The following is a 15,462-nucleotide window of genomic DNA, read 5'->3' as shown; positions in this document are numbered from 1 at the left end:
CGGCTTATAGAAGTGCGGTTTGCACTCAGCACAGATCTGGCAGTTCCTGGTCATGGTCCTGACCTCCTCGATGGAGTATGGCAGGTTGCGGGCCTTAATGAAATGGTAGAGTCTGGTGACTCCGGGGTGGCAGAGGTCATTGTGGAGGGTCTGAAGTCTATCACTTTGCGCGCTGGCGCATGTAATGCGTGAAAGAGCATCAGGGGGGTCGTTCAGTTTACCGGGCCGGTACAAGATCTCATAATCATAGGTGGAAAGCTCGATTCTCCACCTCAAGATTTTGTCGTTCTTGATCTTGCCCCTCAGCTTGTTATTAAACATGAAGGCAACCGAGCGTTGGTCGGTGAGGAGGGTAAATCGTTTGCCTGCCAAGTAGTGCCTCCAGCGCCGTACTGCCTCCACAATTGCCTGGGCTTCCTTCTCGACCGACGAGTGTCGGGTCTCGGGGCCCTGTAGGGTCCTTGAGAAGAAGGCTACCGGCCTACCCTCCTGGTTAAGGGTAGCGGCTAGGGCGAAGTCGGATGCATCGCTCTCCACTTGGAAGGGGATTGACTCATCCACTGCGTGCATTGTGGCCTTGGCTATGTCTCCCTTAATGAGGGAGAAGGCCACGCACGCCTCTTCCGTGAGGGGGAAGGATGTGGTTTTCAGGAGGGGTCTGGCTTTGTCCGCATAATTGGGTACCCATTGGGCATAGTAGGCGAAAAGCCCCAGGGTTCTCCTAAGTGCTTTTGGACAGTGGGGGAGGGGTAGCTCCATGAGGGGGCGCATTCTTTCGGGGTCGGGGCCGATGACTCCGTTCTCTACTACACAGCCAAGGATGGCAAGGCGCGCTGTGTTAAACACGCATTTCTCCTTATTGTAGGTGAGGTTCAGCCGTTGGGCCGTACGGAGGAATTTCTCCAGATTCACGTCATGGTCCTGCCGGTTGCGGCCGCAGATGGTGACGTTATCGAGATAGGGGAAAGTGGCCTGTAGTCCGTTCTGGTCAACCATCCGGTCCATCTCCCGTTGGAAAACCGAGACCCCGTTGGTGACACCAAAGGGGACCCTAAGGAATTGGTAGAGGCGGCCATTCGCCTCGAAGGCGGTGTACTGGCTGTCCTCCGGGCTGATGGGGAGTTGGTGGTAGGCCGACTTGAGGTCGATGGTCGAGAATACGCGGTATTGTGCAATCTCATTGACCATGTCCGATATGCGGGGGAGGGGGTATGCGTCCAGCTGGGTGTATCTGTTTATGGTCTGGCTGTAGTCGATAACCAGGCGATTTTTGTCGCCGGTCTTGACTACCACCACCTGGGCACGCCAGGGGCTGCTGCTCCCCTCAATAATGCCCTCTTTCAGGAGTCGCTGCACCTCAGAGCTAATGAAGGCTCTGTCCCCAGCGCTGTACCGCCTGCTCTTAGTAGCGACAGGTTTGCAGTCGGGGGTGAGGTTAGCGAACAGGGAAGGTGGCGGTACCTTGAGGGTGGATAGGCTGCAGGTGTTACGCGGTGGGCGGTTTAACTTTCGCTGGTTGTCGACTGTGAGTGGGGGGAGGGGTCCACCGTATGCTAGGGTTACACTTTGGAGGTGGGATTGGAAGTCCAGCCCTAGTATGACGGCAGCGCACAGCTGGGGGAGTACGAGGAGTTTAAAATTTTTATACTCTGTCCCTTTAACCGACAATGTCACGACACAGTAGCCGCTGATGTCTGTGGCGTGCGACCTCGATGCCATCGAGATGCGGCTGCGCGTTGGCAGGACGGGGAGGGAGTAGTGGCTCACCGTGTCTGGGTGGATGAAGCTCTCCGTGCTTCCGCTGTCGAACAGGCAGGTCGTGGCGTGGCCGTTGACTTTGATGTCCATCATTGAGCTGGCCAGGTGGTGCGGGCGGGCTTGATCCAGGGTCACGGAAGCTAGGGTGTAGATGAGCGCGTCGTTGTCATGACAAGATGGCGGCGAAGATGGCGGCCCCCGTAGTTCACATGAGGCTCTGTTTAAATCGTTTGCCCCGCACAAAGATGGCCGCCCCTGCTGTTCCCATGAGGCTCTGCAGGCTTCGGCTGCCCCGCACAAAGATGGCCGCCCCTGGTTTTCCCATGAGGCTCTGCAGGCTTCGGCTGCCCCGCACAAAGATGGCCGCCCCTGGTTTTCCCATGAGGCTCTGCAGGCTTCGGCTGCCCCGCACAAAGATGGCCGCCCCCAGGGTTCGCATGAGGCACTGCTGGCTTCTGAGGATTTGCTTCTGCAGGCCTTGGAGAAGTGGCCTTTCTTGAGGCAGGTTTTGCAGGTCGAGTTTTTGGCTGGGCAGCGCGACCTCGGATGCTTCTCCTGGCCGCAAAAGAAGCAGCCAGCGGCCCGATCGGGGTTGCCTGATGTCGGGGCCGGTACCGGGGCTAGCGGGCCCGGTCGGATCCGTGATGCAGACGCTGAGGTAGGTCCCGGGGGCAGCGCTGTGAAGGGTGGTGGGGTGGGGGTCGGGCCCGAGTCCCAGGGTCGCGAATAGTACCTGGCAAACGCTTCCTGGTCTTGCTGGGTGGCCTCTAGGGTGAGGGCGAGGGCTTCGGCCTTGTCCAGGTCTATGTCCTTAGCTTCAAGCAGTCTTTGCCGTGTGTAGTCGGAACGTAGGCCTCTCACCAAGGCGTCGCGGACATTGTCTTCCATGTTCGCAGTAGCCGTCACCGCTTTAAAGTCACAGTTCCTGCCGAGTTGTCTCAGCGCTCGTGAAAATTCAGCTATCGATTCTCCTGGCTGTTGCTGGCGAGATCTTAAGAGATGCCTAGTGTACATGTAGTTTACCGGGCTCCGGTACTGCTGTTTCAGTAGGTTGATGGCGTCGTCGTACGTAGTCATGTCCTGGATGAGTGTATATACTCTCGGGCTCGCTTGGGCTTTCAGGACTCTTAGTTTGGATCTCTGAGGGACGACGGCTTCCTCCAGGTACGATTCGAAGCAGTCCAGCCAGTGTTTGAAGTCGTTGGCTGAGTTTGGTGCCTGTGGGTTTAGATCCAGGTATGGTGGTTTCAAGGCTTGCAGCCAAGCCGGCTGGTGTGGCCCGTTGTCTGGAGGCTGCTGTTGCTGTGCTGCTGGGTGAGCTCCTTGCTGTTGCTGTTCATTATCAGACATCTTTAAAATTTAGTCAATAAAATTGATATGCCTATCAATTAGTCCAATAAAAGGCGACGAGTTAAGAACGTAACTGAAGGTTTTTATTGGCTAAATAACAGAGCCCACCCTCGTGGGTGATCCGATCCAACAGGGAGGAATACTAGCCAGTCAGCTACCTTTATACCTGGGCAGGTAATGGGCGGAGTCGGAGGTGGTCAGCCCAGGTATAACAGTGCGACAAGAGGCGACCTCGTGTAGTGATGTGACAGTGAGAACAGTGAGAACAATATACAGTGATAACTATAACAGTGGTTTACCACACAACCCTTCCTCATCAATCATGTGGCCACAATACGAGATTTGTCTCCTGAAGAACTCGCATTTGGGGCGGTTGGCTCGTAGCCCATATTCCTGTAATCTCGTGAGCACCTGCTCCAGGTTGGCAAGGTGTTCACTGTCATTTTCGCCCGTAACCAGGATGTCGTCCAAATAACACTGGGTCCCCAGGATCCCTTGCAGGACTTGTTCCATCGCCCTCTGCCAAATAGCCGGGGCTGATGCTACCCCGAATACCAGTCGATTGTACTGGTAAAGGCCTTTGTGAGTGTTTATCGTGAGGTATTTTCTAGATGCTTCTTCCACCTCCATTTGTAGATACGCTTGGGCCAGATCAATCTTTGTAAAACGTTTCCCTCCAGATAGTGAGGCGAAAATATCTTCTATCCGCGGAAGTGGATACTGTACTGTGTGCAGGACTGGGTTCACAGTCACCTTGAAGTCCCCACAGACGCGAACCTTCTTCGGCTCCCCAGGCGTGCTGCTTAATGCTTTCTTCATTACAGGAATGATGGGTGTGGCCCACTCGCTCCAGTCCACCTTGGACAGCACACCCGAACGCTCCAGACTCTCCAGTTCAGCTTCAACGGCTGGGCGGATCGCGTATGGCAATGGTCTGGCCTTAAAACATTTTGGGTTTGCGTTATCTTCAATCTTTATTGTTGCCTTTACTCCTTTTAGAGTCCCAAGTCCTTGTTGGAACACCTCTTCTGAGTCAGATAGAATTTGTGACAGACGTCCAGGTACGACGTCATCATCCTTTTTGTCAGTCACAGTTCGCGCCTGAATGGAATGCCCAATCCAATTGTATTTTCCGGATCCATTCACGTCCCAATAATGGTGGTCCTCCATCTCGTAGTATATACATATATAGTTTCTGTGTTTCCTTGCCGTTATATTTAACTGGCACCCTTATTTTTCCTTTGGGGTGGACCTTTTGCCCCGTGTATGTCTTCAATACAATGGACGTGTCCTTTAAGGGTATGTGTGAGAATAGCCGCTCATAGTCTCGTCGATTCATGACAGTTAGGGCTGATCCTGTGTCCAATTCCATCTGCATAAGAACATAAGAAATAGGAGCAGGAGTAGGCCAATCGGCCCCTCGAGCCTTCTCCGCCATTTAATAAGATCATGGCTGATCTGATCCTAACCGCCAATCTACTATCACAGAACCATCTCCTGAATCTAACAGAATTAGACACACGAAATAGGAGCAGGATCAGGCTACACGGCCCCTGGGCCCACTCCGCTACCCACAGGGCCATGTCCGATCCGAACCTAGACTCCTGTCCAAATTCCTGCCCGCTCCCCGTAACCCTTAATTCCCTTTACTTCTAGGAAACTGTCTATTTCTGTTTTAAATTTATGTAATGATGTAGCTGCTACAGCTTTTTGGGGCAGCATATTCCATGGACCTACCACCCTCTGAGTGAAGTAGTTCCTCCTCATCTCAGTTTTGAAAGAGCAGCCCCTTATTCTAAGACTATGCCCCCTAGTTCTAGTTTCACCCATCATTGGGAACATCCTCCCCGCATCCACCCGATCCAACCCCTTCACAATCTTATATGTTTTAATAAGATCGCCTCTCATTCTTCTGAACTCCAATGAGTAGAGTCCCAATCTACTCAACCTCTCCTCATATGTCCATCCCCTCATTCCCGGGATTAACCGAGTGAATCTTCTTTGTACTGACTCGAGAGCAAGTATGTCTTTTCTTAAGTATGGACACCAAAACTGTATGCAGTATTCCAGGTGCGGTCTCACCAATACCTTGTACAACTGAAGCAATACCTCCCTATTTTTATATTCTATCCCCCAAGCAATGAAAGCCAACATTCCATTGGCCCTCTTAATCACTTGCTGCACCTGCATACTAACCTTTTGAGTTTCGTGCACCAGGACCCCCAGATCCCTTTGTACTTCAGTATTTTCCAGTTTCTTGCCATTAAGATAATAGCTTGCTCTACGATTTTTCCTGCCAAAGTGCATAACCTCTCACTTTCCAGTATTATATTCCATCTGCCAAATCTCTGCCCACTTACATAGCCTGTCTATGTCCCCTTGCAGGTTTTTTATGGCCTCCTCACTCACTACTTTCCCTCCCATCTTAGTATCATCTGCAAACTTTGATATGTTACACTCGGTCCCCTCCTCCAAATCGTTAATCTAGATTGTAAAGAGTTGGGGACCCAGCACTGACCCTTGCGGAACACCACTAGTTACTGATTGCCATTCTGAGAATGAACCATTTATCCCAACTCTCTGCCTTCTGTTAGATAGCCAATCCTCTATCCATGCCAGAATATTACCCCCAATCCCGTGATTTTTTATCTTAAGCAATAATCTTTTGTGTGGCACCTTGTCAAATGCCTTTTGGAAGTCTAAATACACTACGTCCACTGGTTCCCCTTTATCCACCCTATATGTTACTTCCTCAAAGAACTCCAGCAAATTTGTCAAACATGACTTCCCCTTAATAAAACCATGCTGACTTCGTCCTATTAAATGATGATTATCCAAATGTCCTGTTACTGACTCCTTAATAATGGACTCCAAAATTTTACCTACCACAGATGTTAGGCTAACCGGTCTATAGTTTCCAGCCTTCTGTCTACTGCCCTTTTTAAATAAGGGTGTTACATTAGCAGTTTTCCAGTCTGCCAGGACCTTTGCTGAGTCCAGGGAGTTTTGGAAAATGATTACTAATGCATCCACAATCCCTACCGCCACTTCCCTCACGACCCTAGGATGTAAGCCATCAGGTCCAGGGGATTTATCCGCCTTGAGTCCCATTATTTTACCGAGTACCACTTCCTTAGTGATTTTGATCGTGTTTAGCTCCTCTCCCCCTATAGCCCCCTGTTTGTCCAGTGTTGGGATATTCTTAGTGTCTTCTACTGTAAAGACTGATACAAAATATTCATTCAGTGTTTTTGCCATCTCCATATTTCCCACCATTAATTTCCCGGTCTCATCCTCTAAGGGACCAACATTTACTTTAGCCACCCTTTTTCTTTTTATATAACTATAAAAACTCTTACTATCTGTTTTTATATTTTTTGCTAATTTACTTTCATAATCTATCTTCCCTTTCTTAATCAATCTTTTTGTTATTTTTTGCTGTCTTTTAAAGTTTTCCCATTCCTCTATCCTCCCACTAGATTTGGCTACCTTATATGCCCTTGTTTTTAGTCGAATACTATCCTTAATTTCTTTACTTAGCCACGGATGGCTGTCTTTTCTTTTACACCCTTTTCTTCTCAGCGGAATATATTTTTTTTGGAAGTTGTAAAATAACTCCTTAAATGTATCATGTATCGTCTTACCCTTTAATCTATTTTCCCAATCCACTCTACTCAATTCCGCTCTCATACCTTCATAGTCTCCTTTATTCAAGCTTAGCACACTTGTTTGAGATCCAACCTTCTCACCCTCTAATTGAATATGGAATTCAACCATGTTATGGTCACTCATTCCAAGGGGATCCTTTACTAGGACATTTTTAATTAATCCTGTCTCGTTACACAGGACCAGATCTAAGGTTGCTTGCCCCCTGGTCGGTTCAGTTACATACTGCTCAAGAAACCCATCCCCCATAATTATAGATGGTCCCTTATTACAAGCCTCAACTATTTCCTGATTGATACTCCGTCCAACCGAGTTGCGACTGTTCGGAGGCCTATAGACTACGCCCACTAGTGTTTTTTTCCCCTTATTATTCCTTACCTCCACCCAAACTGTTTCATTATCCTGATCTTTTGACCCAATATCATTTCTCTGTATTATAGTGATTCCTTCCTTTATTAACATAGCCACCCCACCTCCCCTTCCTTCCTGCCTGTCCTTCCTGATCGTTAAATAACCTGGTATGTTTAATTCCCAGGCATTGTCACCCTGCAGCCATGTTTCTGTAATAGCCACAAGATCATACCCATATGTAGCTATTTGTGCCATTAACTCATCTATTTTGTTACGAATGCTACATGCATTCAGATAGAGAACTTTCAAATATCTTTACTGGGGACCCTGCTATCATGAGGGTGATCCAAATGGTTCGGTGATCCTCCTTTGCGATCATGTTGTGTAACTTTAGACAACTTAGTCTCCTGCTCCCGGAGTCCTTATCACTCTCCTGATCTTCTGAACTACTATCTGTCAGTTTCTTTACTTTCCTGTACTGTTCCTTAGTAGTTCTTGTCGTGTTGGTTTTCTTTCCCGACCTGCAGACTCTTGCTATATGTCCCATTTTTCCGCATTGCCTGCATACTTTGTCCTTAAACCAGCAGTCCTTCTGCTCATGGGTTGTTCTGCCGCAGCGATAGCACTTTTCTGCTCCATACGCCATTTCGTTAGCGCTGTATTCTTGTGGTTTCTGTTGTATTTCCGCAGCTCCCCGTGCTGCTGCTTCGTAGGATACTGCCACGCTGAAAGCCTGTTCTAGCGTCAGGTCCTTTTTTGAAAGTAGTCGTTTCTGGGTTCCTTCACTCTGGAGCCCGCAGACAAACTTATCCCGTAAGGTGTCTGCCAGTCCTGCTCCGAACTGGCAGTGCTTCGATAACTTGCGTAGTTCCGTAAGATAGTCAGCATTGCTCTCATCTTTGTGCTGGTTTCTTTTATGGAACTTGAATCTTTCTGCTATCAGCAGCTGTGTAGGGTTTAGGTGTTCCTGTAAGATATTAACAATCTCCTCAAAACTTTTCTCCATTGGTTTAGCTGGGGTAATTAAATTCCGCAATAGGCCGTACGTACTCGCGCCCATCAAATTCAATAATACCGACGCCCTCTTTCCATCGGCCACCTCATTTGCCTTGCAGTACACTTCAATTCGTTCCACATACGTGGTGCAGTCTTCTACCTCGTTGTCGAAAGCAGTGATACTGCCACTTTTCGGCATCTTGGGTGATTTAAAATGGCGCCTCCCGCGCTTTTTCTTCTTCCCCAATGGAATAAAATGGCGCCTCCCGCGCTTTTCCTTCTTCCTCAACGGGATAAAATGGCGCCTCCCGTGCTTTTCCTTCTTCCCCTTGCTGCTACGCTGCTCCTAGCGTTCTACAGGGTAATGGCGGTGACCCGCGGCTTCGGCACGTCTCGCTTTCCTTCCCCCCTGATTATTTTCTCTCCGCTGCCCAGTTCTTGAGCACCGACCGTGCCCTGTGCGCTCCACCCTCTCTTGTTTTCCCGGCGATGCTGCGCAGCCAGTTTTGTAGAGCCGCTCGATCGAGCTTGAGCCCGCCGCAGTCCGGAAGGGTCAGCGCACTACCTGCTACCAGCACGATTTGCTGGAACACTTTAACTGGGGAGCCAAGCAGAGCTCTCCACAGCCTCTCCCGCAATTCTCCGAACACCGATGACTCCTTTGGGCGGTTGCCCGCGGTCGACGCCCGTTGCTCAGACTACAACCTCCAAGAAACCTCCTCTCAGGGTGAGATCCCCGTGAGATGATGCAACACTGCAGGTGAGTTCGAACTTACTCGTCGCCACTGTAAAGTCCGCGCCTCAATAATACACGGACTTCGGGAGAACAGTTTAACAGGTACTTTACTGAACAGGAGGGCAACGTCAGACTGAAATACAGAAGCCTGCTAGGGCCTTTTATACAGGGGTGGTCACTGCCGGTACTGCAGTCTAAAACCAGTTCTTCCCTTAAAGGTACATACACAACAGGCGCGACCTGGAAGTTAGACCCGAAAATGTGCCCATTCTGTGCCCATTGTGCCAATGTCAAGTTATGGTGTTGCCGTAGTGTCAATGGGCCTAAAACAACGTAAGCAATCAGGCCAAGGAAAGCGCCGCACTTACCCCACATATTGCCTCGAAGTATGAAAATTGAAGTTTCAACTTATTCAACCATCATTCATGAACATGTTTAAGAACCTGCCATGGATTGGTGAAGGTTTTCAATTTTTAATTTGAGTTGTACATATGCCATAAAAATCCATTCAAATAACCAGAAAATGCAGTACACATCTCAGGATAATTAAAAACAGCTCCAGAAATTGCAATAAATCACCAAAAAATTTACACTTCTCTTGCTGCACCTGAAAATCTGGTCGTAATTTCAAGATCGCCTCTGAGCAAGTGCAATTGCAGGAATCTCACGTATAAGACTGTAACTTGGGGATGGGGCCATCATTATGGACTGAGATGTGTTCAGGCAGAGGGACCGATAGGCGATTGTAAAAGATCAAGGAGATTTCAGCATATTGTTCTTACGTGTGTAACTCAGTTACGCCCAAAATTCTGTGATCTTTTAGGCCGCGTATTTGATTTGCGCCCAGATTGCGTGTGTGTCTGGGCTCAAAAATGCAGGAAATTCCAGGCCCCAAATGTACAAATGCCATTTGATATGCTATTTCCACATGGCTTGAATGTGCACATTTAGGATTTTATGAAAGTACCGTGCTGGTATGAGTGATGCTTGGCCCATCCGAATTCTTCAAAATGTGCAGGTTCATGCAGGTCACAAGCAGAGTTGTTGGAGACCCATCTTGGCAGGGAAATAAGACTTGGCCTCAAACCTTCAAACCCCATAATAAAGATGAAGCAACTGTGTCAGTTGTGCTCCAGTATCACTGCTTATGAAACAGCCCAGCCATTTTATAGTTAATTATATTGAATGTGTTCCCAGTCCAAAAGTTACCAAATGTCCTACAATTTGACATTTTTCATTCAATCAGTATATATAACACAGTTAACCAAAACCTCACCTTGCCTATAATTTAGAAGATACTTGACAGTAGTTCATATAATGAAGGCATTTTTTCCTATTAAATAAGTTCTAATATATAAGGTGATAAATTTAAAAAAAAATCGTAGTTAATGAAAAGCAACACCTTACAATAATCCTTTATTACATGGATACTAAGATCTGAGGAGATTTCATCTGAATGTACTGAAATAAAAATAAATTTTCCTGCTCCCCAAATGCTGCAGCTGTTGCCATGAACAAAGCCTATTCCCAGACTATTCTCCTGTTCTGAGCATCTTTTGGGAAGATGAGTTCTCTTAACCCTTTGAGGAAGATGCTGGCATTATTGAAAATGCGCTATCAAAACATTCCAATATCTGATTATCTTCACTGTGTGCTGCAGACAGACACCGTTCCTGGGTTCTCTACTTCATTGTGCCGTATTTCTGAAGAATATCTTTGGACAAAAAAAATTGACATTCAGCAGAATAATTTTTAGAGAAAATAGTAAAGTCCTCAAATGGTTCAAAACCATTCAACCTGAGGGATTCAGAAGGTAACTGCTGTTGTACAATTCAGTTGATGTGCATATAGTGAATATTAATATATATGCATATAGTGATTTTTTTATGATTATTGTCCCGCCAAGCAAATGATCCTAAAGTCTGGCTAAACTTGAAGTAAAATGTGTGGACGGTTATCCATACAACATCATCTTTGAATATTTGGTCATAGAGATGAATTCCTGATGGTTAGATACGGTCAGATCCATAACTTTGCATGTAATGCGTTCTGCAATAGATAGACAATCTAATTCATTACAAACATGCCAAACAAATGGGCTTTTGTTCTCCTTGCAAATGAAAACATTGAGATCATGGTTGTGTGTAGTACATATACTGCAACTGATGAATGCTTTTTCCCTACCAGAAAGTTACCTACACTCTGCAGCTTCCCCACGAGAATTATAGTCTCCGATATGGAGTCCCAATTAGGTTTATTAAAGATCTTTCTTTCCCAGTCCATTTTCATCTGCGATAGAGTTAATAAAATGCTGAGAGTAAAATTATGTAGCTTTAATCATGCAGTTTGATTCGTTGGTGGGGACAGGGAAGGGCATTCATAAATTATGTATAACTATTCAAATTAAACAAAGTATTTTGATAGCACATTTTCTAAAAAAAAGGCCAGCATCTTTTCCATATGGTTAGGGAGACTCAACTTCCAAATAATGCTCTGAGGCAATAGTTATTTTAGGAATAGACTTCTTTCACAGCAACAACTGTAGTATTTGGAGAACGGGAAATGGCATTTTATTTCAGTGCATCCGGGTGGAATGTGATCAGATCCTGGCATCCACGTCATAAAGGATGACAATGTTACATAAGAGCAAATAGAGATGGACAAAGACTGCAGGCCATCTGGCTAGCCAAGATTGAATACCTCTCGAATCACCCATTCCTTCAAACGTCTGTCCTGTCCACTTCACCTTTAATTTCTTCTACGTCATCAGCCTCCACTGCCTCCCTAGGTTATCCATTGTACACAGTCACCACTCTCTGCATAAAATAGTGACATCCATATGTTTGAACTTTCAGCAGAGTTGTTGATGCTGATCAGAGCAGGAATCTGGCCATATTCTTTCCTCCCTAGCACTGGGATGCTGGAGTCAATTGATACCACTGCTGCTTGGTTGAGAGAGGCTCACTCATCACAGAAGTTCTGGGATCTTCCTGGTCTTTATGGTTCAGTACCATTGCCAATACAATGTGTTTGCCATTAAATCATGCTGAACAATGTAAGTATTTTCCCAAGAATTGTTATGCTCATCGGTGCACCTCCTCTTTCTCAACATTCCATCTGCCACTACTGCATCAAGTCCCATGTGAGCTCAGGAGCAGGAACTCTCGTGACTTAGAATCCCTGCCCCTGTGTCCGCTGCCCCTGTGTCTGCCCTAACTCTCCCCACCCTGCGCTGCCAGGTTGGTCATTTGCCTTGTAAGGGAGGTATGGAAGTTCTACCCATTGTATGGCAATCAGGAAACTCCGAGAAATGCCGAAGACCCCAAGTAACCAGTTCTCCAATGTTTCCTCGGGGTTATGATGGGAGACCAGTAGAACCTCATGGAATTTTGCGGCCAACAAGTTTAGCATGGTCGATGAATCTGGTGAGGAATGAGCATTGCTCATACCTAGTTTGATTGCACAGAGGCTGAGCTGGCTCATCTTTTTTGCCAAGTATGCTTTTGTGAAGCTGACTTGATTAGAGGAAAATAAAAGAACAAAGTGTGTTGTTCATATAATTTCAGGTGATAATACTCTACGAATCTGGGATATAAAGACAGGAGGAGTCAGAATAATCATTCCTGCTCATCAAGGAGAGATATTGACCTGTGACTGGAGTAAATATGATCAGGTAAGGATCAAGAGTTCAATTAATTAAATAAATCCATTGTAATTTGGTCGTTGCTAACATTGTTCTTAAAAGCAAAACTGGGAAATTGGTCTAAAGAATGCAATTGCATTATATTTAACTCAGAACTTGCTTGTTACTGGAGCAGTTGACTGCACTTTAAGGTGCTGGGACCTAAGAAATATCCGACAGCCAGTACATCATCTCACTGGCCATTCTTATGCTATACGAAGAGTCAAAGTAAGTGTATTTACTATTTCTGTATACTCTTACTTGAGAACCATGGTAGCTTGTCACTGGCAATTGATTGAATTAATTTTTTTTATGGTTAGAGGGTTTTAACTTGTGATTCACTGTACGTTGTTCTGAGAAGCATCAGTTCAGGAGATTTAGCTTATTTGAATCCTACACTCCTGAAGTTATGAGTCACTTTTTCATTTCAGGACAACACCAATTCCAGTTGTATTAAGGTTAAGAAGCTGACCATTTCATAGATTATTGGTTACTGCAGATGTTTAATTAAAAAAAAAAAAATTGTACACACCTGCATGAAGCATGTTAGGGCTATGAAATATTACACTTTACCTCTGGGCTCCAACTCTCTTCTTTTCCCCCCCCCCCTCTTTATCAAAGTTTTGTTAGTCGTTCTCCATGAAATTTGCTCTTAAATGCTCCATCCCACCCACTCTTCCTCTTCCTTGCATCCTACCTTGTGTTGAAATCAAAATGAATAACACCATCTGCAAGTGTAACTCATTCTTTGAGGTCCTCAGAACTGTGGTAATCTTTAGCTCCCTCAGCCTTCTCTCTGCTAATCTACAGCTCTTTAAAATCAACACTCGGTATCACCTAACGATTACTTTTGAATTTACCTCATTTTCAGTCTTAATGTATTAACCCGTGATGGTGTCCTGTACTATGGGCTTTGGCCTTTCACTGCATTTTCTCAATAAAAGAAAAAAATTGCAGCTAGTATTACCAGGTAGTTGTAGTAAATGTCAGATGCAGAGTAAAGCTCATGTGTCTTAGCTCCAACCTTAGAATAAAATCCTCTAGTTCTGTATTTGTTACTCATAGGGAATTTGGAAGGCAACTTGGGCGAGTACACTAGAAAATTGGAGATGCATACTAAAGAAAAGCTGGGAGAGGGGAGCTCAACATGTATATCTTCTATCTGTATCTATCCATCTATCTATCTATCTATCTATCTATCTATCTTTACCTATCTATATATATAAATCGGTACTTCTGTCGTTCTGTCCTTCTGTCTGTCTGTCATCGCGTGTGCGTCTGGGGGGTATGCGCTCGAAAGTTACAGGGCGTACCTACGCGCGCGTTACCTCCAAAGAAAGCTTACACTTCCGAGACGGTTTTAAGCGTATTTACGTTTCGGCCGGCTAAAATTGCGCCCGCGGTATCCCAAAACCTTCAACGTTCCGCTCATTAGCATCTCATTATCCGCTCATTAGCGACAGAGTGACCTCGAGCTCGACCAATCGTACGCCGGGTTGCTGGCGTGTGCCGCTGGGCCAATCGGTGCGTGTGGTGGCCGGGCCTTATCGTTCTGAACCGAGGTGAGTCGCCGCTATCTTGATTCCAAACTTTTCCTTTCTTTTTCCCGCTTTCTGCGTCTTTAAAAAAAGTTGCTTTTAAAACACATATTGTTTTTAAAAAAAAACGATTTAGAAACGAATTAACTTATCTAATCTCATTAATTTTCCTACCTTTCCCCGTTTTTCAGGTAGGCCTCGAAGCCTCGGCTTCTCCTTCGCACCCACGCCCGAGCTAGGCACCTCCCGGCCCCACTCGAAGGCTGGAGGGCCGAGCCTCAGCCCAGCGCCGCTAGGGTGCGCGCGCAGCAGGAGCTGAGACGCGGCGTCTCTCTCTGGCTCGGCCGGGGGGCGGGGCTTGCTGAGCGTCAAGCGTCACCCTGGCAACCGGCCCCCCGGCCGTCTCGCACAGCCGCAATCGGCGGTCTTCACCTCGGGGGGGGCCCGCGACCCTCGGGGGGGGGGGGGGGGGGTGCCGCGACCCTCGGGGGGGGGGCCGCGCCCTCCCTCCCCTCCCTCCCCCCCCGCGCCCCCTCCCTCCCCTCCGCCCCCCTCTCCCCCTCCCCTTCCCCCTCCCCTTTCCCCCCCTTCCCTCCCCCCTCCCCTTCCCCCCCTCCCCCTTCCCCCCCTCCCCCCCTTCCCTTCCCCCCTGCCCTCCCTTCCCCCCCCGCCCTCCCTCCCCCCCCTGCTCCCCCCCCCCCCCCACCCCAGTCGCTCTCTCTCTCTCTCTTCCAACAACAACATGCCCTCGAAAAAGCCTCGGCACCGCCGGGCACTTCAGCTAGTTTTTTTAAATTATATATATAAAAGGATAGTTCTGTCTGTCTGTCTGTGCATCACTCAAAAGTTATAGAGCGTACCTACACATATGTTATATCAAAAGAAAGGGTTATGATTAGGAGGGTGTCCTAGGCATATTTATTTTTTGGTCAGACAAAAATTGTTCGGACAGTAGACAAAAAACGTTCAAAATTCCGCTCATTAGCGGTTGGCCAATCATACGGGGGAAATCCGCTCATTAGCATTGAGTGACGTGAAGGTTGACCAATCCGCGTACTGCGTCACGGGGGGGGGCGTTTCATGGTATTTGTGGGCGGGGCCTAATCCTTCAAACTGCCGTTATTCAGGTGTTGACCAATCCTACCGCTCATTAGCATTGAGTGATGTGATGGTTGACCAATCCGCGCGCTGCGTCACGGGGGGGTGTTTCGTGGCGTTTGTGGGCGGGGCCTAAACCTTCAAACTGCCGTTATTCAGGTGAGTGGCGGCCATTACAGACTGGCCGGGCCTGAAGCTCAAAAAATTTCTCTCTCTCTCTCCCCTCTCTTCTTCTTCTCTCTCTCTCTCTCTCTCTCCTTCACTTTCTCTTTCTCTCTCTTTCTCCT

At 47.3% G+C, this 15,462-nt stretch overlaps 1 protein-coding gene across 1 annotated transcript in view; it reads left to right on the top strand.

Moving 5' to 3' along the window:
• Window positions 1–15,462, top strand: part of pex7 (peroxisomal biogenesis factor 7) — a 130,973-nt gene that overhangs the window by 77,872 nt on the left and 37,639 nt on the right. Inside the window, exons 6-7 of the mRNA XM_085997513.1 lie at window positions 12,424–12,530; window positions 12,654–12,788. Of these exons, the coding sequence (XP_085853639.1) occupies window positions 12,424–12,530; window positions 12,654–12,788 (242 nt within the window). The remainder of the gene's footprint in view (window positions 1–12,423; window positions 12,531–12,653; window positions 12,789–15,462) is intronic.

This window comes from Somniosus microcephalus, chromosome 9, assembly GCF_052327205.1.
Source record: "Somniosus microcephalus isolate GS21.2 chromosome 9, FLI_Smic_1.0, whole genome shotgun sequence".
Classification (NCBI taxonomy): Eukaryota; Metazoa; Chordata; class Chondrichthyes; order Squaliformes; family Somniosidae; genus Somniosus; species Somniosus microcephalus.
Note: the sequence above shows the minus strand (reverse complement) of the source record. Positions and strands in the feature narration are given on the sequence as shown.